General features: G+C 39.3%; 1 protein-coding gene across 3 annotated transcripts in view; it reads right to left on the bottom strand.

Moving 5' to 3' along the window:
• ttc7a (tetratricopeptide repeat domain 7A) overlaps positions 1-26,847 on the bottom strand; it is a 63,659-nt gene that overhangs the window by 11,580 nt on the left and 25,232 nt on the right. For all 3 annotated transcript variants that reach the window (XR_013800203.1, XM_079635274.1, XM_079635275.1), the window contains 10 exons: positions 24,225-24,308; positions 20,062-20,166; positions 17,688-17,805; positions 17,512-17,569; positions 16,344-16,416; positions 15,897-16,057; positions 9,740-9,856; positions 6,564-6,667; positions 6,360-6,494; positions 2,821-3,023 (listed from right to left, as the gene is read on the bottom strand). Coding sequence is in view for 2 of the 3 variants with exons in the window: in XM_079635274.1 (XP_079491400.1) it covers positions 2,821-3,023; positions 6,360-6,494; positions 6,564-6,667; positions 9,740-9,856; positions 15,897-16,057; positions 16,344-16,416; positions 17,512-17,569; positions 17,688-17,805; positions 20,062-20,166; positions 24,225-24,308 (1,158 nt within the window). In the remaining variant the exon portion in view is untranslated. The remainder of the gene's footprint in view (positions 1-2,820; positions 3,024-6,359; positions 6,495-6,563; positions 6,668-9,739; positions 9,857-15,896; positions 16,058-16,343; positions 16,417-17,511; positions 17,570-17,687; positions 17,806-20,061; positions 20,167-24,224; positions 24,309-26,847) is intronic.

Here is a 26,847-nt window from a genome sequence, read left to right as displayed (position 1 = left end):
TGGGTCGGCCTCAGCCCAGAGCAACAGTGCCAGCGCTTCTGATCACTGGACCTGGGCAAGAGTGGCCGACCCTTCGTGATGGCTCAGCAGCTCTGGGACGCGTGCCACAGATGGCTGTTTTCTGGGGGAAGTGACGATAAGTAGTTCATCGACAGAGTGGTTGCGGAGCAATTCATTTACGTGACTGCCGAAGAAGACGTCCAGTGGGTCTAGTGCCACCGCCTGACATTGCTCGGCTGGTGGGAACACGCCTGACATGGTTCGGCTCCTGAACCTCCAGCTGGTGCAGTTTTAGCTCCCGTTCCTCCGCTCTCTCCTTGTCAATTACTTGAGCCACTTCCAGCCACTAGAGCGGCGGGGAGGTCTGGGCTTTCCTGTTGGCATTGCCGGGACCTGGGACACTTTGTTGACAGGTCGGGTCAGTTATTACTGATCTGTAATAACTCAATCTTCCAATGAAATGGTGGTGATGTTGTATTCTCTCTGGTGATGTATTCCAGACTTCTTCAATCATTTAGTCTAGTTAACCCTCTGGGGTCGGCAAACGCACCGGCGCATTTTGCTAGATTTTTTTCACATAGCAGCAAAATAGACTTAAAATACTTATTAATGTCATTTATGGTCATACAGACTTAAGAAATATGAAACAATAAACTGTAAAATGTCTACTTTTTTATGTGTCCACTTACAATCGAAACAAACCATTGTGCTTTTGTAAAAACAAAACAAAAAAAAAAACAGGCTGGGCTTTCTGCCTCTCCGTGAACTTTTTTTCTGGAGCACGTCTCTAAACTTAAACAAAACTCAGCGAATACTATTCACCCAGGCATGAAGATATGATTATATATCTTTATAATTATATATATACTATTATATATAAGTCTCAATAGTGTCTACTATTATCTGCTAATGTGAACATGCCTATGGAGAGCGCGCACTATTCAAACACAAATGATCTGAGGCAATCCATGCAAACCTGTCAACACCCACATCAGCTTGATAAAACACATCAAGTTGAATAAGAATCATGTACTTTACGTTGTCTTGCGACGCTATGAGGGATAATACTATCGTAATAATAATCCTGGAAAACTGCTTATTTTATTTGTGCGTGACATGATTTACACACAGCGTGTGTCTTCTCCAGGTCGTGCTTACCAGGTTGTTCATAAAAGCCGATATGTGCCCAGATGTAGGCTTTTTAAGTAGTTGGAGAATTTTTAATTGCCCGCACTCGACTCCCTCTGAAATTTGATTGCTACCGCGACAAAGCACGTACGTGACAAATAACGTCAGAAAAGCGTCAGTACATTATAATTGGTTATGGTCTATTACTGAACCGTTACCGAATCGTCCTCGTCTGCATCACGATGCATCGTAGAAACTATTAATTTCAACACCCCCAAGATGTAGGTGAAAAAATAGGCTCTGAAATACATTGTCTCTCAAAGGATTGACGGTTGTAACGAGAGTGCTGGTCTCTCTAGTCGTAATGAACAGAAATGTTTAATCTCCCCCATTGGATCCAGTTTGAGAATTCCCTCAAAACTCCACTTCAGTTCAATAACAGCAGCTCAAGCCAGAGAAATCAGTGGTGTGACGTTCTGATGAAGACAGGCTGTCTGTGTGTGTGTGTGTGTGTGTGTGTGTGTGTGTGTGTGTGTGTGTGTGTGTGTGTGTGTGTGTGTGTGTGTGTGTGTGTGAACTATGCAGGGCATCACCAGCAAGCACAGAATTAGTTTTCATCAGCTCAGGGAATTGATATTTTACGTATTTTGTCCAAAAATAGTGGGGACGTGTACTCTGATTGGCCAGATACAGGAAGAAAATGGCCTAGCTTCACTCCGGTTTCTCCAGTGAAGATGAGTAATGAAGGGCCTGACATTATGCAGTCACAATGAGAGCAGAGAGTGGAGGCAGAGCTAATGTTAGCACACATCACTTTGGGTTGTAAAGATGTACATACTGTACTGCATGTACAGTAAGTTGCATATGCAAGGACTTAATCAAAATATCCCAAGTCACCTTCAAAGCTTTATATGTTCTGAACAATGCATTAATATGAATTTATATTCTCTTAATAATTGTTTTTTTCTCTTTTGCTTTAATAACAGCAGCACTGAAGCTGCATGAACTCCACAAGTTTCACAAGATCCTGTTCTCTAACATGATTTGAAAATGATCAGAAGAGCTTCATGAGCTTCTATGGAAGCCAGAACGTCTGAGCGTCTGTACAAAGAGTCACATGATTATTATTAAATGACTAAAATGGCAGACTTTCAATGTGGTCTCATACCAGCGGATTATTTTAGTAAGTGTTCTTTTAGTGTTAATTTATACACACTTATAGTATCTATTAATATTCTAAATTAACTTTTAATTTATACTTTATGTTATTTTAATCTTAGTTGAAGTTTTAGTAATTTTGTTATGTGCTTTTGTTCTATATTTTTATTTAGCTTTTTGTTTATTTATTTTTAGTATTTCGTACTTCAATTAAAAATTATTTTTAAGGCAAGACACTATAGGATAAATTATACTAATAATGTTAAATAATTAAAAGCAGAACAGAGAACAAACACAGTAAAATAATACCATCAATACAAAACATAAAACAGAAGGTAGCATGTATGTGTAACTATGTGAAGTGAAAATATTATAAAAAAGAATATATATTTATATATATATTGGGTGGTATTGGGTCAGATCGCTATTCAAGGGCATCAAAGTGGAACTAAACATCTATTAGTTTTAGGGTTCAAGATGTTAAAGTGAGTGAGTGTGATGCACAGCATGTGTCTGTGGATGTGTGTCACTCACCAGGTGCAGCAGTATATGGTGTCCTCTGGGGTTGATGGCGAGAGCTTCATCGTACAGGCCCTTGGCCTCGGTGTCGTTGCCCCTAAGCTCAGCCACGCGGCCCTTGAGCAGCAGCACTGAGTGTGAGGTGGGGAAGAGAGTTCCTGCCTCCTGCACACAGAACTGAGCTTCCTTCATCCGCCCGTCAGCGATGAACAGCTCCCCTGGTCGGCACGGCATCACAAAACATACAAGAGATCAACGAGAAAAATAATAAACCATTCTGATGGCATAATTGTTTTTGTGACATTACACTAAAATTATATTATTACAGTTACAACTCATTTTCAGTGACAGCTTTGTCATATCGTGAGATTATCTCTAATCGAGTGCATGATGATTCATCTTTATGAAACGTCTCTGACTTCACGGCCGTGACACAGCCATCTGAAACATCAACACTCTCAAAGACGGATCTGCTGCCACAGCATTACAACTCTCTCAAAGGAGTGAATACCCACATGCTTCATTTCAGACAAGCTGTGGTTCAACCAGGAGAATTGCACGAATGCCGCATTTTCTTCTGTCTAGATGATTTAAAATGCAGCTTAGGCAACATATTTGCGATCGCAAATGCACGATGACCTTCTCCCCTTTCTACCCTTAAATCTCACACTCAGGCTCATAGAGGGATATTCATGCTCATGTCTAAATAAGGCCATTTGTAGAGTGCTGTACAAGCATCTGCAGCTCTACTCTAGCATGTAGGACTCACCACAGCAAATAAACAGTTCTAATCAACTGCTGCCTGTTGTGTATTTGTGTTTGTTCAAACATAATCACTGGTAGGAGAATTTAGGCAGCAATTACACACAGAAAAAGGTAGTTTTGAAAATTGCATACATGTATAGTGCTTCCAAGATAGCAGCAGGGTATTTTCATTTTTATTCACACCTATCTGCAATTAATTCAGACTGAACTGCTTAACATACAGACTTATTCAAACTATGTTTTGTAGATAATTGCAGCATTAAGGTGCGGTCACATTTATTGCTGTTCCTGAATTGTTACAGGCCAGACATTTTAATAGGAATTCAAGCAATCGGAAGTTTGAGTGAGGGCAAAATATTTCCCCACGCAGATTCAGCTAAAATTAGTTTGAAATAACACAGAAATGAATTGCTAACTTTAGCTGCTAACTGCTAGCATTAAAAGCATACGATCCCACCCTCATTGCAAATCGGCGTCCAAACTCGCTGATGATGATGTATGTCTTTGTGAACAGGCTGCGCAGTGTTCTGCAAAACTCACGTCGACCGACAGGGAACACATAGGGCCCTATTTTAACGATCTGAAACGCAAGTGTCAAAGCGCAAGTAACTTTGTGGGCGGATCCCGGCGCTGTTGCTATTTTCCCGGCGGGATAAACGCCTCTTGCGCCTGGCGCAAATCTAAAAGGGGTTGGTCTGAAGTAGCTTCATTATTCATATGTAGGTGTGGTTTGGGCGTAACGTGAAATAAACCAATCAGAGCGTCCTCTCACATTCCCTTTAAGAGCAGGCGCGCTTGTTCCATGGCGGATTGCTATTCTAACGGCGGATTTGCCAGCGCACGCCAGGAGCGGTTCACAGCCGAGGAGACCGACGTTCTCGTCAGGACCGTAAAACACAGAGAAGTGACATTGGGGATGATGGGAGAAACCCACCCAAATTAGCTTCGGTTAAACAGGCGTATAATTTGGGTAAATGTGTAGCCTAATCTAGATTTTAAAAAAATAAATCTAGATAGATCTTTTTCACATCTTCACGGACACAACAATGATTTCCCTCGTGTGTTAATATTTTTCCTTGTAATAATGTATGATTTGCAAAAATGAAAACTGCTGCGTCTGTTTATAATTATTAGAGAATCAAAGTGGATGCGCCTTAACACACTACATCATGGCCAAGCACGCGCCCTTAAAATACCATATCACTAACGCGCAACGCGCCACTGTTTTTAGACTGTTTTTTTCCTGGTCAGTGGCGCAATTGCTTTCTAAAACTGGAAAATAGCACCAGGGAAGTTTTGCGCCGGAACACGCCTCCTCTTTGCGCTGAACCGCCCCCGCGAGCGCAAGTTCATTCCCTAATTTACCGACGTGCGTCTGTGGGGGGAAAAGTCCGCTGTGCGCGGGTGCAAAATAGGAATGATACATGCGTCGGTGTTCAAAGTCAATTGCGCTGGGTGCAAGATAGGGCCCATAGTAGCATTTCATTCGGACCGAATGCAATAATTGAACAAACATTTTATGGTACTACACCTTACACAGACGATATATATTTATAAAAATACATTTAGACCGTTTAACATAGTGATTGTTATCAGGATGAGACTTTCAACCAGCATAACAAAAAAAAAAAAAATTCTGAAGAGAATCACCTATTGCACCTTTAATATAAAAACTGTAAATGTAAAAATAAAAGCTAATTCAAGATATTATTTAAAACTTTAATAATAAAATAACACTGGTTTGACCTTTGCGTGAGCTGCATTTCATACATCGCTACATTATTGATAATAGACAATGGTCCTTTTTCCCACGGCAACATTTTGCGCATGTTTTGGTTTAAAAAAAATATAAGATCTCCCACTGATTTTGTTGAAATGTTCAAAACAGTGCTGGCATTGATGTAATATTTGCATACTGAAATGTTACTGGTCTTCTTTCTGGTAATTTTTTGCATACTCAGTTGTGATAGGCCTTTCTTGCATCTTTTACCATCAATAGCTGCCTTTGCACTGCAAACACAGTTTTGTGCTATGTTGTTTCTTCACAGACAACACATGCTGAGTGGCATAACATTGAAATTAAACATTTAAATGTTAAAAATACATTTATTTGAAACATTTGAATGATTTAGTATAATATGTTATTCTGCTACAAAGCACATAAAAACACAGACAGATTACAAATGACAGCTGATGTAAAAAATATGTGCTACAGTACATGGTGGACTGTGTTCAGTGAGCCCTTGCGCTCAGTACTATTTTAAACTATCAGTGTGACATCACGCCCATTCTTTCAATGGGCCGCTCTTGTGCTCTCAAATTTACTAATTTGTACAGAACCAGGATATGTCCCATTTTAGACAGGAAATGATCCCATGCCAGAGGAATGCTGGGAATGGGAACAAGAGGGCACAAACACCCAGTATAAGATCCCTGGGAAACGCATTTCATGCAGAGCAGCATATAAATAACGCAAAAATAACATCCAAATAATGTCATACTACGTCAATGACTTCCCAAATGTATTAAAGTCAACATGAGTACAGAAAAAAAACTCAAAAAACAATTACAAACTTTATATTTCATTAAAATGTAAGAAGATCTGCGTATGAAACACTTTACTTTCAGCTGATGTCATCTAGGAAAATAAGGCAAATTATGTCCTTCTAAAGTACTGCAAACATTAAAGCAGTAATTTAATTCTGGTTAACGTTAATATAATAAAATGTAGAGATATAAAAAATAATGATATTAAAAAAAGAAGTGTAATTTCTACACTTACGACGTACCTGCTTGCAGCCAGATGCGCTCCAGGGTGGTCCAAATGTAGGCAGGGCCGTGTCTGTGGGTGGAGCTGAGGGCCGACACCTCCGACATGGCCTGTTCCAGACGGGACACAGCGAGAGACGGAGCGCTCTGAGACCCTGGCAAAACATGACACACATCTCAGTTACATAAACACACATGCAATCACACATGCTCATGATACACACCGGTCTCTGTCTCCTGGAAGTCTGGGAGGGTAAGATGGAGGCCGCTGGGTTTCCTGCTCAGTGGGCCTGGATCAGGGGGTATGCTACTAGTGTCATCCTCCTCGCTGGAACACATGAAATCACAACATCTCTATCACATGGAAATACTGGGCTATAAATACACAGACTAAATGAGGAAATAAACAAAGCTACTAGCTACAGAAACAAATCAGGACATATAGGCTATGTGTCCACCAAACTGTTTTTTCCTGAGGCTAGCTTAATTTTCCAATTGTTTTCAATGGGAGTTGAGCGATCGTTATTGTTTTTCCAGTCACCGACTGAAGAATCTTCAATTTTGGTAAAAAGAAGCACTCATCACTGTCTTTTTACCCAGCCGTCCAATCACAGTGGAGGAGGGGCGGGACAAATACCATAGCGACCACGTCCTGCTGGGACAAAGGCAACAACCGAACAAAACCATTGCGAAAACAGAAGCCAAAGCAAATATCGTATTGTATCGACATTTTTTATATTCAGAAACATACAATCTGGGAAATCAGATATCAGTAACAATTCTGCAGATATTCCATATCATATAGCAACTGAAGACCAATGCTGCGCCGCTGAAGCTCCCGCAGAAAGATGTTTCAGAAGAGTGCTGGCGTTATTAGCTTGCTAAAGCACTTTGGTGGACACACGGCCATAGGGTGCTTCACAAATGGAAGGCTGCATCCTAGTGAGACAGTGTCCTTCCTAGTCTAGTTCTTTGGAGGCTTGTAGGCTGGAGTCCTCCTCAGCGTATATTTTCTCATACGATATTGATATTCATCCCGATGTACATTTACCTACCATTAAAGGGGAAGGAAATGCTTCCCACATATTTGTTAGACCTTGAGAATGAATGTAAACATATAGGGCCCTATTTTAACGATCTGAAACGCAAGTGTCAAAGTGCAAAGCGCAAGTAACTTTGTGGGCGGATCCCGGCGCTGTTGCTATTTTCCCGGCGGATAAATGACTCTTGCGCCCGACGCAAATCTAAAAGGGGTTGGTCTGAAGTAGCTTCATTATTCATAGGTGTGGTTTGGGCGTAACGTGAAATAAACCAATCAGAGCGTCCTCTCACATTCCCTTTAAGAGCAGGCGCGCTTGTTCCATGGCGGATCGCTATTATAACGGCGGATTTGCCGGCGCACGCAGGAGCGATTCACAGCCGAGGAAACCGACGTTCTCGTCAGGGCCGTAAAACACAGAGAAGTGACATTGGGGATGATGGGAGAAACCCACACAAATTAGGTTAAACAGGCGTATAATTTGGGTAAATGTGTAGCCTAATCTAGATTTTTTAATTTTTTTTATCTAGATAGATCTTTTTCACATCTTCACGGACATACCAATGATTTCCCTCGTGTGTTAATATTTTTCCTTGTAATAATGTATGATTTGCAAAAATGAAAACTGCTGCATCTGTTTATATTAGAGAATCAAAGTGGATGCGCGTTAACATTATGGCCAAGCACGCGCCCTTAAAATACCACATCACTAACGCGCAACGCGCCACTGTCTTTAGACTGTTTTTTTCTTGGTCAATGGCGCAATTGCTTTCTAAAACTGGAAAATAGCACCATTGAAGTTTTGCGCCGGAACACGCCTTCTCTTTGCGCTGAACCGCCCCCGCGAGCGCAAGTTCATTCCCTAATTTACCGACGTGCGTCTGTGGAGGGAAAAGTCCGCTGTGCGCGGGTGCAAAATAGGAATGATACATGCGTCGGTGTTCAAAGTCAATTGCGCTGGGTGCAAGATAGGGCCCATAAACTTTTTTTGTTCCAAATTAAACTCTGCAGAGTCACTACCCTTATTAAATCCTTTTTGTTTTTCTCTAAATGCTGTTTTTCCCTTTTTTTTGTGGGATTTTGATTTAATATAAATGTATATAAACTTTAACAATTTAATCAAATGATCAAACAAACAAACAAAAAACATTAAAAAACAATTTGTCAAATAAGATGCCGCAAAACAGAACTGTATAGGCTACATTTAAAATATGGATGAAAAATATCTTGGTTGTATGATATTCCTTAGAAATAATAATAACATTATCATTATTATCATAATAATATTATTATTACTTTGAGAAGTACATTTTAGTATAGGCAGTATTTCTGTCATAATTTCTTGAAGTTAAACCAAACTTTTATTTTGAAAGTTTGTCGTGAAGATGTGTGTATTTGACGGTAGTTTCTCCTAGTGAAAAGGTTGTGAAGTGACTCAAAGGAGTTCTGGAGATGAATTTCATGTGTTCATGTCTTTACATATTGAGACAGCAGACGATGATAACACTGTAAGTGTCACATGCGTGTGAGTTTGTGTATCATCAGACGATTCATTCACACACAGACACGCAGACATCACTTATTAGCGACAAGCACCGACTGGCTGTTGACGTGTTTATTTCTGCGGTGTGATAGGCTGTTAGATTAAACCATATTGAGTAAAAATGTCCAGAGCTTATCATCGTTATCTACGTAAAAGCCTCAGTAATAAATGCTAGAAAAGAGTAAGTCTAGTAAGTGCACATGGCCACGTCACATGTGTTGCCGCCCCTACGGTCACAGCACAAAAATACTATTAAAACTTAATTTTGGAAAAATACTTTGTATCCAAAAATCTTTAGATTAACTGACTACTGACTTTCTATTACTGCAGTACAGTGAATGACAGCCTCCCAGGGGCATACAGTATTGGCAGTTTAGTGTTAAGTGATTCATTTACACCAAAACAAAAGATAACATCTCCAAAAACATTATTTTTGTCTTACATTTCACAATGAACTCACAACTCAAGCTCGCGCCGACTCATTTCCCGTCAGTTCTTTTTCACGAATTGGAATGTGTGCAATGGATTGTGGGTGATTGAAGAACGCGAAGGATACACTTGATGCATCCTTCCAAATGAGCTGAATTAAAGACGCGAAATAAGGCTCCAAATTGAGAATGCTTTCAGCGACCCTTGATGACGTGGCAGTCGAGATATGCAGCCTTACTATGACACAGCCTATTGTTTGAGAAGCACCCATAGAGAAACCAAGGAAACAGGAAATTAGCAAAGTAAGTAACAAGAAGAGAGGAACAATGCTAACGGAGCTAAATTAATATCAAAATCAGAGATTTTTTGGAACAGAGAAGTGACATTACCTGAGTCGGGTAAAATCATAGCGACTTTGCCACAACTGCAGCATTTCTGCACAGGTCTGTAAAGCTGCAGCAGGTCCGAACAAAACCTCCTCCAGCTTCACTTTGGTAAAGAGAAGACTAAAACACACAATGACAAGAACAATCAATAAACTACAGTACAACCCGCACCAAAAAAGAGACAGAAAAAGAATGTCCTGGCTCCTACAAAAGCAGGAAGTGCTTCTGCTTAATACTTTAGTCAAAACATAACAATATGTTATAAAAATGTACACTTCAAAAGTTTGGAGTAAGTTTCTTTTCTATGAAATAAATACCTCTAACTAGCCAGGATGCATTCAATTAATCAAAAGTGATATTAGCGATATGTATAAAGTTTCTAAAACGTTCTATTCATCAAAGTATCCTGAAAAGATTGATCATGGTTTCCACAAAAATATTAAGCAGCACAATTGTTTTCAACATTGATAATAATAATAAATGTTTCTTGAGCATTGAATAAGCATATTACAATGATTTCTGAACACTAATGTGACACTAAAGAGTAGAGTAATGTTTGCTGAAAATTCAGTTCCATTTCAATACGGTTAACTTCGCATTGCGTCAGTCTCTGATGCGTATGGGGAATCTCAGAATACTGAAGCCTGATTGGTTCATGTCTGTGTACTGTAAACTTGGAGATCAAGGACGCTGACAAGACAGGGGCTTGACATGACTTTCTCGGGCCTATTCGGTTCTGCATGGCTTGCTGAGCGTTTCACGGTGGCCTGGAGGGCGTTGGAGGCTATGTGCCACGAGTTCTTCTGCTGCTTCTAATCCCCACCGTCGTCGACTCAGCAGCACACCATGCCCGCTCCCGCACCCGCTCAGCCCAAGCCCAAAGCGGACCAGAGGTCAAGTAGCACTACCGCCCAGCTAAGCGCTTTACATTTTGAGCAGTCCAAGCAGTCACTAATGCTTTGGGCATGAGGAGGAGGGGGCCAAGTCCCACCAAGGCCAGACCAACCTCAAGAGACCATGTGTTCACCTCCCAACCCCCAATCCAGTCCAGGCGTTGGAGGCGCTGTGTTTGTTGGTACTGGTTCCGCCCCACCAGTGGTATGTGCCCAGACCTCTTTCCGCTGTTAAAGTGAGTCAAATAAAAAACAAACACCTTCACAAATCATGCTGCAAGGGTCAGGTTCCAGCCCCGAGCTACGGCTCTCCAACCCCTCGCCCCCCCGAAGCCAGGCTTGAGAAGCCATTCCGGCCGTGTCGAATTGGATTTTAGAGATGATAAACCCAGATGAGGCTATGTGCCTAAGGTGCTCTCCACGCCCTTTAAGGCACAGGTTATTTCCCTGGGGGTGAACAGACACCACACCCAGTGCGGGCTCTATAGGGTGTACATTGAGCGCTCTAGGCAATTCAGGCAATCGGAGCAGCTCTCTGTGCGCTTCAGAGGACCCTCTAAAGGGCTGCCAATCACAAAGCAGAGACTGCCCCACTGGATAGTGGACGCAATACCGCAAGCCTACAAGTCCCTGGACTTGCAGTGCCCCATTGGAGTGAGGGCTCACTCCACCAGAGGGATGGCTTCCTCTTGGGCATGGTCTAGCGAAATATCCATGGCTGACATCTGTGTGGCGGCCGGCTGGTCCTCGCCGTCCACCTTTATCAGGTTCTACAACTTGGATGTCCCAGTCCTTCAGGCGCAGGTTCTGTCTGCCTGAATTGGTCTCCACCCTAAGGTTTTTTTTCCTAAGGAGATAACCATATCCACAGGCTCCGGGTTCTGTACCCCAGCCTGCCATTTTTGGGCATTCTAAGTCCTTAACTCTAGTAGCCTGCCTCCTCACTGAGCTTCCGTTCTGCGCTAGTAGCAGTGCGTTTTGCAGTGCGTTCCCCATACGTGTCAGAGATTGTGAACTGTATTGAAAATGGAATGCTGCGGTTACTAACGTAACCTTGGTTCCCTGAGAGAAACAAACAAGCATTGCGTATCCTGCCGTGCTACAGCACATATTGCGAGTCGAGGCCTGTGCTTGTTCCCTTATCTCAGGGAACTGAGGAATATACTTCACAGTGTTTTTTGACCAAATAAATGCAGCCTTGGTGAACGTAATATATTTTTTTCAAAAACATAAAAAAAAATCACATGAACCCCAAACTTATGAACTGTACTGTATATCATAAATATAGTAAACATAGGACTTGGCGATATATCAAATATTCACAAGATTTTTGCAGATGACAAAATTAAAGTCAACACATACTCTAGACCTAAAAATAACAAGGGAATAATCTAGGAATTGATTGGTTCATTAAAGATAGTTGTTTTAGAGGAGGAACAACCTATTATAATTTTATTCAATATATAGTTAAATAACATATAGTATACAGTGGATATAAAAAGTCTACACACCCCTGCAGAATTTTGACAGTCAGTATTTTGTGATAAATCATATCAGAATGTTTGCACGTTTAAAGTAAAAATGGCAACTTATGCAATGCCACTGAAACCAAAGTTCCACATTTCAGAAAAAACCCTCAGAAAAACTAACTGCATAAGTGTGAACACACTTTTATCATTGTGAATGTGGCTGTGTTCAGAGTTAACTAATCATCTTTAGTCTACTGCCATTGACGTCATGGTCTGGAACAAGTACATATACCAACAGCCAATCAGCCTAGCACGTCATTTTCCTGTTCCAGAGTCGTCAGTCAGACTTTTACTGTGTCAATGAAAGTTTCTGGAACTGAATGTCCCTTAAGCAAAGGCTGCAGCATCCAGATCTTCCAGAGCTAAATGCAATGAGCAACTGCCAATGAGATGTGTGAATGCTAGCAGATAATTTTCAACGGGTATTACAGACCTCCTTGGGTCCACCACATTCAACCCTAGTCTCCGTCAGTAAGGCCAATGCTTCAGTTGCTTCTAACAGAAACTAGCAGTTCTGCAGGTGTCTGGGGGCATTCTTCTTCCCCTGAACTGTCTCTCTTTTAAACAAGGTACAGCGAGTGGGTGGACGTCTGTGTGAGCTGGAGGGTGCAGGGGTGAAGCGAGATGAATGTGAGTGTGTGTGTGCGGATGTGTGCTATTAAGAATGTGTGTGTAAACAGGGGCAGCAGAGCATTCACACCAGTGAGAAAGAGATGCAGCGAGACGCTCTGACTGGCAGACGCTCATAATGTGCTGTTGTGCTGGAGCAGCTGTAGTGTAGTGATGAAGTACACACAGGCTACGTTCAAACTGTCAGTTTTTGGGATTGACAACCGCATTTACTTACAGGTCTGAGTCTTGAAATTTCCCGCTCACACAGCAAGTTACAGTAGCATCTGAATGAATGTGCAACGGGAGTCAAGCCTGTATTCTCTTACCAGCACTGCTGAAAAATCCATCATAAACCAGCATGAATTCCAAGCTGGTCCAGGCTGGTTTATGCTGGTTAGTGCTGGTATAGTGCTGGTCTACCTGGTGGACCAGCATAGTCATGCTGTTCTCAAGCGAAACAAAAGTGGTGAATCTGGTTCACCAGCATGGTCTTGCGGGTTTGAGTATGAGTAGGCCAGTTGTCTGTATATAAGCAGTGTTTGGGGACAAGCATTGTTTTTGCTTGCATATTTCTATTTGTAACACATTAGGGATGTAAAGGAAAAACAATATAAGATTACATTTTATGCATGATTGATTGAAATGTATAATTAACTATTTCTTTTGTTTCCTCTATTGGCAGTAGAACTGAATTTTAATTGTTTTAGTTACGGTTCAATTATTAATCAATGTCATCTAAAGCTTTAATTCAAAGTAAAATAGTTTTAATTCAAAGTAAAAAAAAAAAAAAAAAAAAATTCTAACTGGTGAAACGTTCCAACGTATCAAAGGATTTGTCTGATGTTCCAAAGGATCTATACACAAATCAGTTAAAAAGAGCTTGTGTACATCGCAAAACAAAAATATTAGAGATATAAAAAACAAAGAAAAAAGCCAAATAACAGCGTAATCATACGCAGTTTGTTCAATAACAGGGTTTATGAGAAGAGCTCTGCCTAAGAAAGAGCCAAGTGTCTGTAAAAGTCACATAACGAAACATTGATCACCATAATGGTGACAAATAGACTTTCGTTTCGTTGTGGTCTTGCTGGAATCAAAAGCCAACATATGGTAGTCCACCAGCATCCCATGTTGGGGACCAGCAAACCGGGAACCAGCATGCAAAACATACCTAATGCTGATAACCTGCAATGCTGGATTTTTCAGCAGGGAGTGACCATAGTGACAGGGACCAAAGTGAAATACAAATTTAATTCCGGGCCGTATTGTGAACAAGCATTGCATGTTATTTCAAATTATCTTAATATTCTTCACAGTCACAAGATCCATCTCTCGAACAAATTTCCACATCACAAAACCCTCTTGGTTTCCAACTCTCCTCTCCAAACATCTGCTTCCATTATGGGATGTAATGTTCAATGTTCATGACACAATCAATTTGACGGACCTCAATTTGACGGTTTCTCTCAGAAAAATAGTATGTCAGATTACGGAAGTTAAAAAAGGTGATTAAAAGTGATTTTAGTTTGCATACACCCTGGTTCAACTCTTCCTTCTCCCATATGTTAACAGAGTTTAGTGATGATTTGTTTTCTCCGGAGGTTCTAGGAATGAGAAATGTGTGACAATTTGACCATTGTGTTCAGTCACGCACACAATAGATTCAGTGTGTGAGAAATTCTGGGGATCTTTACACACTTTTGTGTGTTGCTATCACACATGAGCATGATCCTAATTATTTTCTCTCCATTCTCATCTCTGCCTGTCACTGAGAGCAATACTGACCCCACATGGTAATGTAAAAAATGATTTTTTCTCTCTCACACTTTTCAAGTAAAAAGCACTTTTCATTTTTTAAAGTATTTTAGGGCTTACGATTATAAAACAGTTGAAAAATAAGACAGGCATTGTCAAACGTTAGTAGATCATGTGATGAACTATACATATAGCTAATAACTTCTGAATTCATATGTCCAGTAATCAGCTGATTAAAATCTAAAAATGCAGAAAAGTGAAGTCAGCTCTGAACTACGATCCAGATCCTGAACTAGTTTTGATATTTTGTTTTCTAAAGCAGATATTTATTGGGGTTACAGTCAAATAAATCAAGGCACATTTTTTTTATTGAACTACTAAATAAAATCCTCATGGAATTTAAGACACTATTACAACAATATTTCTCTGTAAAGTTGCATTGTTCACCCAAAGTTGGATAGTTCACCCAAAAGAACATAAAATAAGATATAATATGTCTTAGGGCCCTATCATACACCCGGTGCCAGGCACAAAGCAAGTGTTTTTTGCTAGTTTCAGCCTGACGCAGTTATCATTTTCACATCATGCGCCACGTTGTTTAAATAGCAAATGCATTTGCACCCATCTGTGCACATATGGGTGTGCTGGTCTGAAAACGAGGTGTGTTCAGGCGCGTTGTTGGCGCTTTGCTATTTTGAGGACACTGAAATAGACTGCGCCATTGACCAACAAAAAACGGGTCTAAAGTCTAAACAGGGTGTATGAAAATGAAGCACACAAACTTCAACAGCACACAAACATGCCAAATATTAAAAATAAAAGGATTAAAATGTAAAAGATTATTATTGTGTACATAAATATATGGTGAAATCAGGCTTGTCTCGTAGATGGTACAATGGAAGTCAATGGTAAGCCAAACTGTTTGCTTACATTCTGTTTTCCAACATTCTTCAAAATATATATATTTTTTGTTTCACAGAAGAAAGTCATAGGTTTGGAATGACAAGAGGGTTTTTGTTAATAATGACAGAATTATCATTTTTGGGTGAACTATCCCTTCAAAGGAGTAATTCACTTTAAAATGAAAATTAGCCCATGATTTGCTCACCCTAAAGTGTATATGACTTTGTTCTTTCAGACGAATACTCAGAGCAGTGTGTAGTTAATTTATTATGGATGCTTGCAATCCACTGCCATTATAAAGGTCGGAAGTGTCAGGGTGTTTATTAATATAACTCTGATTGTATTCATCTGAAAGAAGAAAGTCATATACACCTAGGGTGGCTTGAGGGTGAGTAAATCATGGGCTAATTTTCATTTTAAAGTGAACTACTCCTTTAAAGTAGAACACAAACATATATAAACACGTACTTAAAGTTGTCCGGGTGCTGGTTAAGGGCGAGTCTGAGCGTGTCAAGGGCGTGTTGGTAGTGTTTCTGGGCACTGAGTAGTAGAGCCAGCAGGTGTAGAGCGTGCAGATCATCCCCACGAACATTCAGAGCCAACTCCAACGGCTTCATCGCTTCGGACACCTACCACAAACACAAGAGGTCACATTAGAGACCAGCACTGCCTGAAACAACAGGCCAAATATTACACATACTTTCAGTTACATGTTCAAAATATGACAAGATAAGGAGCTATTCAGACAATCATGTGACCTTGACCGTTATATTGTGTGTAAACAAAAGCTACAAAAATGCAGTCTTGCAAAATAAGGAGGAGAGGGATTCATGTAAATTTCTTTTCTTGGAAGATATGAAAATCATTATGCGATTCCGCATCTAGTCAGCAAGATTGATGTGTTGACATGCTAACCTGTCGAACCAGAGCGAGCTGCAGAGAGAGGCAGAAGGAGATCTGAGGGTCCTGAGGATCCAGCGACTGTGCTCTGCAGTCAAAAAACAAGTCTATGTGAAGTCTTCATCAGTCTGACATCTGCCAGTCATCTCACAACTGACCCTTCGCTAAGCTAACACGCTGGAATTAACTGTGATGTTAAATTACATAGTAACGGGATTAAAAACAATCTAATTTGAAACCGATTGCAACAGATTACATTCGTGTAAATGAACAGAAACGATTCAATGTCAGAAGTTAGTATGACACCTTCAGTTTGGGCAAGGGTTTAAAAGATTCCATGATTTTAATATGAAAAAAAATATGCTTAATGTAAATAGTGATTTTGTTACGATTACATTCACCAAATTTGTCATCAATTTCAGTGTTTTTTATATAGACTGATCAATGACGTGATTATTTTCTTCCATTGACAGCACACGTTTTTAATAGAAAGTATATATATATACAACTACTGTTCAAAAGGTCAGTAAGATTTTTTTTTTAAGAATTAATTTCATTTACCAATGATGCATTTGATCAAGAATGGCAGTAAAGTCTTTTATATTTGTTACAAATGTCTATTTAAAATAAACGCTGTTGAACAACTGTTGCCGTTTGAAATTTCCTAAAAGAATCCTAAAAAATGTGTCACGGTTTGCAAAAATACAAAGCAGCTGTTTTCTGTTTTCAACATTGATAATAATAAGAAATGTGTCTTGCAAATCAGCATATTAGAATGATTTCTGAAGGATCATGTAACACTAAAGACTGGAGAAATGATGCTGGAAATTCAGGAATAAATAATATTTTTGAAAATATATTAAAATAGAAAACTAGTATTTATAAATTGTAATAATATTTCACAATATTACTGTTTTATCAGATTATTGCTCAGATAAATGCTGCCTGGGTGAGCTTAAGAGACTTTTTTTCAAAAACATTAAAAAAATCTTACGGACCCCAAACTTTTTAAACAGTGGTGTAGTTTTGAGGATAAAATTAATATTGGTGTGTTTTAATATTAATAACAGTTCTGCAATCAACTTAGAAAAGGCTTTAAGTGTCCAAACAATTCCAAAACAAAGTGGGTGGCTGAAGCCTCCTTAACACAATCTGAAGTGAAAAAGGTAAACATCAAGCGTACTTCCGGAGTGACTGCAGCGCTCTTCTGTTGAACTCATCGCGGTCTGCTTTCAGAGTGGCTGCAAACACAGTCAAACAGTGAGTCACCGCAGACATGAGAGAGGGAGCAGAGAGCAGCTGAGGACAGCTGGGGGCCCGGCTCATTTTGTAGGTTCAGAGAAGGATAATCGGGCTTACCGTCAGTTGCCTGCATACTACGGCACAGTCCTATGGCCAGATGAGCTTGAGGAAGAGACTCCCCAGCACACTCTCCTAAAGCAACCACACCTGCTGCGAGGGACACTGCATCCTCCAGCTGACACACACATTTAAACACGCATGAGACATGGATGATTTATATCAGTGGTTATCAACTTGTGATGATATTGGAGCTGTTGGAGTTGTGGTTAAATACCTAAGCAGGAAACTGAAAGGTTATGAGTTTGAACCCAACATCATCATTGACCATAAACTGTACATAACAGTCACTTTGAACAAAAGCATAAGCTAAATAAAAAAGTAATATATTTTACATTCAAATGTGTAATTAATATACACAATTCAGCAGCCATGTATTACTCCAGTGTCATAAATCATTCTAATATGCTGATTTGGTGCTAAAGAAACATTTATCATTATTATGGTGAATTTTTAAAAGTGACATTAAAGGAAATTTTTAAGGTTACAAAAGATTGATATTTCAAATAAATGCTGTTCACTGAACTTTCTATTAATCAAAGAATCAAATATTTTTTTTCTTATCACGGTTTCCACAATATTCACAATATTTAGCACCAAAAGCAGTTATTTTTTTATAATAATAACAACCATTTTTAATAATTGAGTACCAATAAAAACTGAGCACTAAATCAACATATTATGATTTCTGAAGGATCATGTGCCAATTCAGAAAATTCAGCTCTGCCATAATAGGAATAAATTACATTTCAAAATGTAATAAAACAGTAAACAGTTACTTTAAATTGTATTATATTTCACAATATTACTTTCATTTACTCCTTTGTGATTTTTACTGAGCCTTGGTGAGCAAAAGAATCCTCTTTTAAAAGCATAAAAAAACGTATTTATTCAAGATTTTTATCTGTATAGCGTAGTTTAGAAAAGAAAAAGAAAAACTTTTTAGGTCATGTCAACTGCCCAGATTTGATGCCAAATTGTGACAAATCCCTACATGTAATCATGCATTCACATTATATATCATTCATATGAGCATAATAAGCTGACTTAATGTCGTATGATATTCATTAATTTAAATGCTAGACATGCTGACATGAATCAGCATCAAGGACAACTGCCTGAGGAGAAGTCCTTGCATGCCCTGTTTTGATGCAGGGAGGATGAAGTGTGACTGGGATGGCGTGCTATCTGACATTAAAGCCTATGCATTACGATTCTGTGGCTATACGGCCCTATTGTGCTATAAGCCTCTTATGGCATGCGGTCTGTATTCAGCACTATACGCTTCTTACCAGATGTGTGCTAATCTCAACAGGGCTGTAGTGTGTATTTGATTGATAGTGTCGTGACTGTACATTGCGTTGTGTCTATGGAAATGTTACACAATAACACAGAGGACACTTATTAGTGATGGAATCTAAACCCCATCTAGGACGGAGCGATACTGTACACTGAATATTATATAAAAAAACTGAAAATACAGATGTTTCTCGTACAATTCTTTGTTTGTGTGGAGCATAAATAATAAAGTTATGAGAATAGCTTGTATTTAAATATATTAGGATTATATAGGATTTATGGTATTAGGATGGATGGATTTAAGGACTTATGGATGCCAAAATGAATGAATTTACCTGAAATGCACATTGCTTATTTCATTTCATAGCCTTTAACATATTTAATCCTTATGCTGGTAAGTACACTATGGTTCTAAAGTTTGGTGTCGGTAAGATTTTTTTATGTTCTTGAAATAAGTCTATTATGCTCACTCAGGCTGCATTTATTTGATCAAAATTATAAAAAAAATGCTATATTGTGAAATTTGATTTGATTTCTATGTGAATATACTTTATAATTTTATTTATTTGTGTGATGCAAAACTTCAGTGTCACATGATCCTTCAGAAATCATTACTGATTTGGTGCTCAAGGAAATTTTTTTTATTACTATCAATGCTGAACAGTTGTGCTGCTTACTATTTTTCTGTAAACCATGATATGTTCCCCAGGATTCATTGATTAATAGTGCAGTATTCACTTTTGAGAAGCTGAATAAAATAAATATATTTTTTAAATATCGGTAGTGTATGTTTTAGAGACGGAGAATCTTGAAACTGAATTGAATTGCTCAATACAACGGTGTGATATTTTTTTTATTATTTGACTCAGTAGTACGAACACTTACTATTCTATATCTATTATATATTTTTAAAAACCCTTTCTACATGCTGGTCTAGCTGAGTTTGGTCATGACTCACGACATTTGCATATTGTTGCCCTATTGTTGATTTGACTGCTTCTATTGCTCTCTTCATTTGTAAGTCGCTTTGGATAAAAGCGTCGGCTAAATGATTAAATGTAAATGTTTTTCTCACCCAGTGTAGCTTGTTGATGCACACTTTTGCTGCAAGAAGAGGTGGGATGGGGTCCTGTGGTCTCATTGTCACACACTCTTTGAGGACTGACACCGCACCCTCATTCTGTACAATATCATTAATAATATAGGTTTCATTCATTTATATATGCAGATATGTAAGATAGAGTAACACAAAACCAACCCACAGCTAAATTTTGATAGTTCCTTATATGGCAATATTAGCATTCTGCGTACATGTACACACAACAGAAGAAGTGCGAAACTTCTGATACATCATGAGGGCTTTCACTCGCAAAAATCATAAACCCAGGCTCATTTTAGTTTAGCGCACTGTACATCTGTAACATTCTTATTTGCACATGGTTAATAACATTGATTGGACAAGTGGAGTGCACAACGGATATGCATTTGAGACTTCTGAAACTGAATATCAATCTACGACAAAACACTAAAAGGAAAATGCAGAGTGGGAATTATCGTCACTGAACACAGCAGTTGAAAGTTGAGGCAGTTTATGAACAAGTATCTGTAACTTTCTAGCACTGCATTGTTTCACATTGTACACTTATGGCAAGTCAGACGCAGAGAGCCAGGTATAAAGGGGTTATAGGGATAGTTTGACCAAAATTCTCTCATTTACTCACCCTCATTTCAACCGAGGATTGTACAGTCTATTACTTTCTTTCTTCAGATGAACACAAAGATTTCTAGAAAAATGAATCAATGTCTTCTGAAGCAAAACGATAGGTGGGTGTAAGAAACGTAATATTTTTTAATACAAACCATCATTTCTGGCCAACTGTTGATTGCATATTCATGAGAGGGTCAAGTTTACACTTAACGTAAACATAAGCTCGGCTTAAGCGTGTTGTGAAACTCACATGAGAAGTATTGTCCTCTGTGGTTCCGTGTCACTCCTCACGCAAACTTCACACACCGCTAACATCACGCTTCACAACGTGCTTATGTTTATGTCAAGTGTAAACTCGACCCTCTCTAAAACATGCATGTGACAGTTGGCCAGAAGCGATTGTATTTGTGTCACGCTGGGGTTGTGCAACACACATGATGATGAGGATGAAGATCAAAAGGCAGTCTTTAATAATCAGAGCAGGGTAAATCCAAACATGAGTAAGCGCGTAACACAACCTTAGCACATATGAGATCCAGTGAAACTCAAACAAAACAGGACTTAAGTAGTGGTGATAATGAGATGATTGATTGCATTGAAACTTTCTTCCATTATTTTCCTGTAAAGCTGCTTTGAAACAATCTGTATTGTAAAGAGCGCTATATAAATAAAGGTGACTTGACTTGATTGATTAGTGCACAGCTGAAACTAATGGGTGTCCATGACAACAAACTAACTAAGGGAAAACGGTACTGGCTGAAAACAAAAGTCCATGTGGTGTTATAGTGTGACAGAACGCCCTCTCTCGGGCGGCGCGTCCTCGTGCTGTGGTGAGAAGGCGAAGAGAATGAGGAGATGGTGAAGGAATGGTGAAAGGGGCTGGCGAAGGGACGCCACACACAGAGGGATGCAGGAGGCTCTGGAGGAGGACAAACAACGGGAGGAGCCAGAAGCAAAAAAAAAATCCAGGGTGGTGATGGTGACAACAACCAGCGGATGGCCTTGATCAGAGGCAGATGCGCTGGTCGCAGGTGGGAGGAGCCCTGATGGTGGAGGTAATAACACCATGGAGATGAGCTCAGGTGACAATGACTTGTCATTGACGCAGAGCAAAGGAAGCGATGGGATGCAGATGACTTGGGCTGCCGTGGCGGCGCTCCACCGAGATGGAAGTGGGGATCCGGAGGGCAGAGGTTGAGCTGGAGCAACTGAGGATGGAGGCGGTGCCTGAGGGAGGGCGGAGCTGGTCAAAAACGAAGGAGTGGAGGGCCGGAGAGCAGTGGATGGCCCGCAAGTCTGATGTAGGCATGGCGATGTCTGATCCAGGTGGAGCCGATGGTCCGAGGGAGCCTGGGGAGGCCGAATGGCCGATGGTCCACGCTGGAGTCGAGGGAGGAAGGAGCACAGGAGCCAGGGCAACGAGTCGAGGTGGGATAGAGCACTCCGAGGCTAGAGGGCGGAGCTACGGGTTCATCACGTGCAGGAGGAATTGGCTCCCAGCAGGTCCACGGTGTAGTCAGGTGGTAATGAGGGGCTGATGGGAGACCGCGTTTCCATTACCCTTCAAATGGCGCGAATTGAAAATACGCCCACAGAATACGAGACAGAGTTCTTTATTAAATTCATAAAAGACAAAAGAATTACAGAAATACTGGATTCTAAACCTCAAAGAAATGCCGCAATCAAGACATCGAAGCAGATATGAGTGAGAAACTCAGAGAAACACCTCACATGTGCCGCTCTCAAGTATAAGGGGCTTTCCTTGCCATTAATGATTGGATAACACATATACATCTCCTTTGATTAATAATAATGGCCAGTGCAGTGGCTGAGTTATATACGTAAACCTACCAACATCCGTTGCCATGATTTTTGGAATGACTTATCGTGAGAGGAAAAAAATTTGTTTTAGTTGCATAATATGGGTTAATGGAAACGCTGTCATTTTGCAATAGTTTTTTGTCGACATTTAGAAAAATTTAATAAAAAAATCGCATAAGTTTTGAGCAAATCTCTAATGGAAACGTGCCAACTAACAACTGGGTGGCAGGATCGGTTGAGGACTGAAGAAGAGACTGCAGGGACAAACAAATACTCAGGAAAAACACCAAGTCGTTAGAAGTGGTTTGGAGAGGTGGTGGGAGAGGGAGGCTGGCCGGGGCCATTACAGACGGAACAGAACTGACAGATTCAGGTAGAAGCACTGGGGGCTAGGGTAACATCCTCTACAAGATCACAGTCTAACAGCGCCGAGATTAAACACTCACTCTCAGTGACGGGAGGGTGGGCGAGGCTCAACTCCATTCCCTTGAACTCCAACAGCACTCCCTCGGCTATAGGAGGTGCAGTCTCGGCACACACACCTGCTCAGACTCGTGCCGCTCGGGCTCCGCGGCAAAGTTAGGCTCAGTCGCCCCCGATGGCGCTGGCTCACATGTCGCGGCAGAGGGTCTCGTTGTCTGTCGTGGGCTCAAGCTGCAGCTCCTCGCAGTCTGGTGGAGCTCAGCTGGCCGCTGGATTGGGAGTGGGCCTGGTGTCATCATCGATGACGTTCAATCACAGAGCGATGAGCGGCGAATCACAGGACACCCACTCTACGTATTTGGCGAAACTCCCTTGAGGGTCTTCCCTGTAAAGCTGTGTTTTTGTTTTGTTTTTTTTTACAAAAAAAAAACTCAAAAACTATTTAACAAAACACGCCGCTAAACTAATCTTGGGTCCTGTCAAGCTGGGGTTCTGTAACACACACGATGACGAGGATGAAGATCAAAAGGCAGTCTTTAATAATCAGAGCAGGGTAAATCCAAACACGAGTAAGCAGATATAGATCTGGGATAGCATGAGGGTGAGTAAATGATGAGAGAATTTAAATTTTTTGGTGAACTATCAATTTAACCTTCTTTTACAATCACAAGTCTGAAACATTGTTGTTACATTGACATTAACATTAACCAAGGGTTAATCTTGGTGTGAAAATAGGCTGTAATCTGGGAACGATTCATAAAAAAAATACTTTTTCTTAACTGCTATTTTCTTCTTATTTTATAACTTAAGAAAAAAAAGATACAAATATTTTGTATTCCCAGAAGCTATTCTTAAGTTAAGCAAATTGTTCTTAAGACAAAGTTTATGAAGTATTTATATTCCTGAAAAGAATGTTCTTAAAATTCAATGTAAATTACTTCTTAAAGTAGGATAACCTCCAACCTGTCTTAAATCTCCAAAGATACGATGTTTAATGAATGTATTGGGTTGTTTCAAATATTAAGCATTACAACATATTAAATATAATAAATATTACTATTACGAATTTTTTAACTTCTTTCTTAAAAAGATTTTTGTGAATCCCGGCCCTGATCCCAATCACTCAATGAGATCCCTCTTCAAGGACTTTTCAACTTTAAACATTTAATTTGGGGTTTTCTTCTGGGTTTTGTTTCTTTCAGTTACTAGAACTCATTTATTTAGTTGATTATAGCAACAAATGACTAATACATGAATAGAACATTGATGGAGGACATGAATCTCACCTTCCCACTTGCCATTAAAGACAAGCCAAGTTGGTACCAAAGATGAAACTCATTATAGGAGAACTTCATGGCCCGCTCCAAACACTGATGGCAAACAATCACACAACACAGTCAAAAAAAAAAAAACTTTGAATCAGGGAATCAGCCTTCCAAGAAACACTAGAGGAAACAGAGCTAAATGATAATGGGTCATTCTGTGTCAACTCAACCAGAGGTCCCCGGCTAAAACCTTTTGATTTGGATCTTTTTTTTTTTCTGGTGAAAGAAGTACATAAATGAAGAAGAAAGCCAAAACATTAAATGTCATGAATGTTAAAGGAGAACTCCGGTCAGTTTTAACATTGAGCTCAATTTTTAGTAAATTTGGAGTGCTGTCAATACAGAGAACAACAACAAAAATCGGTGTTGCCTACACCGTGTTATCCTATTTTTAAAATTTGCACCCTATTGACTTGAATGGGGCCTAATTTTAAACCTGCTTTCACGCGCGTGATCATAGGTAACTAAACCTATGCGCGTGAACTCGACAATCAACTACTTTGGACTTCGACCGAAAACAGGAACTGAATACAGGTATGTGCGCTGTAAAAGCAGGTTTAAAATTAGACCCCATTCAAGTCAATAGGGTGCAAATTTTAAAAAGAGGATAACACGGTGTAGGCAACACCGATTTTTGTCGTTGTTCTCTGTATTGACAGCACTCCAAATTTACTAAAAATTGAGCTCAATGTTAAAATTGACCGGAGTTCTCCTTTAATTAACTGAGTAATCCACTATTTTATAGAGGGGGGTCAAAATGACAATTTTCACCTGAGATTTGGAGCCAAATTACAGGGTGGGTAAAAAAGACATAATTATTTTATTTTTACACAGAGATTGGTAGGTCTGTTAGTTAAATCTATTTACTCTAGCAATCTTTGTGGCATTATATGCCAACGGTGACAGTTAAAAAATGGGAATGACGGGTGTTTTTATCCCCAGGGTTGCATGTAAGTCCAGAAGTATCAAAACTATCTTAATATCCTTTTATTCTGGTTCTTCACAAACTTTTCTTTTGGCATCTTCATTTTAAAAGCCCTCTATGGTTCAATCCCAGAGATATGGAGATCTTAATGCAATTCCATAAAGTAAATTGGTCAATTGTACACATTTTTAGTGGTTGAAAACCAAATGTGGGTCACTATGCATGCAGCTGATACTTCTTTCTTTTAAAGAGGAATATCTTAACAACAAATAATTTTGAAACTAGAAATGTATCTTGTTTTTTTCTATCAACACAATGGCATAGAACATACCTGTCTGAGTGCCATAAATGTTTTTTTTTTTTTTTCAAGTTTGAAAAAGTATTGAAGATATCTTAATATCCTCCTTGATTCTAACTCTTAATAAACTTTTCTTTTGCAATCTTCATTTTTAAGGCTAGTACTATATGGTTCAATCCCAGAGATATTGGGATATTGGGATGTCAATTCATGTCGTAATGTGTATTTGGATGGCATGTAGTCACGATACTGCATACTCTTGGTAGCTTCAGAAGCTTTTAAAATGAACAAAATCCTTTCTTCTAAATATCCCTAAAATTGGTTAAAATATAGAATCTTATAAATACACCTTTGAGAGCAAGTTAATGTGCCTCAACTTCACCATTTCAGTGTATTTTTGCCAGGTGTGTTGTGTGCAATTTTTTTTGATGGAGGGAAACAAGATACATTTCTAGTTTGAACATTATTTATTCTTCAGACATTCCCCATGTATTAATGCATTAAGTATCAGCTGTGTGCAAAGTGAACAACATTTTGGTTTTTGGCCATTAAAAATTGGTAAAAATCAACTAATTGAACATGGAGCTGCATTGAGATCCCAACAATTACAACAAGCCTTAACAATTAAGATTCCAAAAGAAAAGTGTGTTAAGAATGAGAATCTACAAGTTAGAATCTTAACAGAATTAATAAAATTTAGTTACAGGGATGCAAACTTTGGAAAAATAATATTTATGGCACTTGGGTATATTCTATGCAAATGTTTTGATATAAAAAAAAGATACATTTTTAGTTTTAACATTTATTTGTTGTTAATATATTCCTCTTTAAAAGAAAAGTGGTTTTCGACCACTACAAATTTGTATAATTGACCAATTTACTTTATGGAAACATTAAGATCTCCATATCTCTGGGATTGACTATATATAGGGCCTTTATAATTAGGATATTGTCAAGAACCAGAATCTAACAGGATATTAAGATATCTGTAATACTTCTTGATTTACAGGCAAAAACTTTGTCATATAATGCAACAAAGATTGCTCAAGTTAACAGATTTTATTAATAGACCTACTAATCTCCATGTAAAAATAAAATAATGATGCTGCCATCTTTCTAAAGTAATTTGGCTCATTTTGACCTCCCTCTACAAAATAGTGGATTACTCAGTCAATATACATTCATTACATTTCATATTTTGACTTTCATCACTATTTATGTTTGTCTTTCTTCAGAAAAATATGAACAAAATCAAAAATTTGATCCGGGTAAGTTTTTGAAATGTGGTTGATTTGACATGGAATGACCCTAATGCGGTTGATATTGCTCAGCATAACTCAGTATTTCTAGGAAGGATCTTG

This window comes from Phoxinus phoxinus, assembly GCF_949152265.1.
Source record: "Phoxinus phoxinus genome assembly, chromosome: 14".
In the NCBI taxonomy this organism is placed as follows: Eukaryota; Metazoa; Chordata; class Actinopteri; order Cypriniformes; family Leuciscidae; genus Phoxinus; species Phoxinus phoxinus.
Note: the sequence above shows the minus strand (reverse complement) of the source record. Positions and strands in the feature narration are given on the sequence as shown.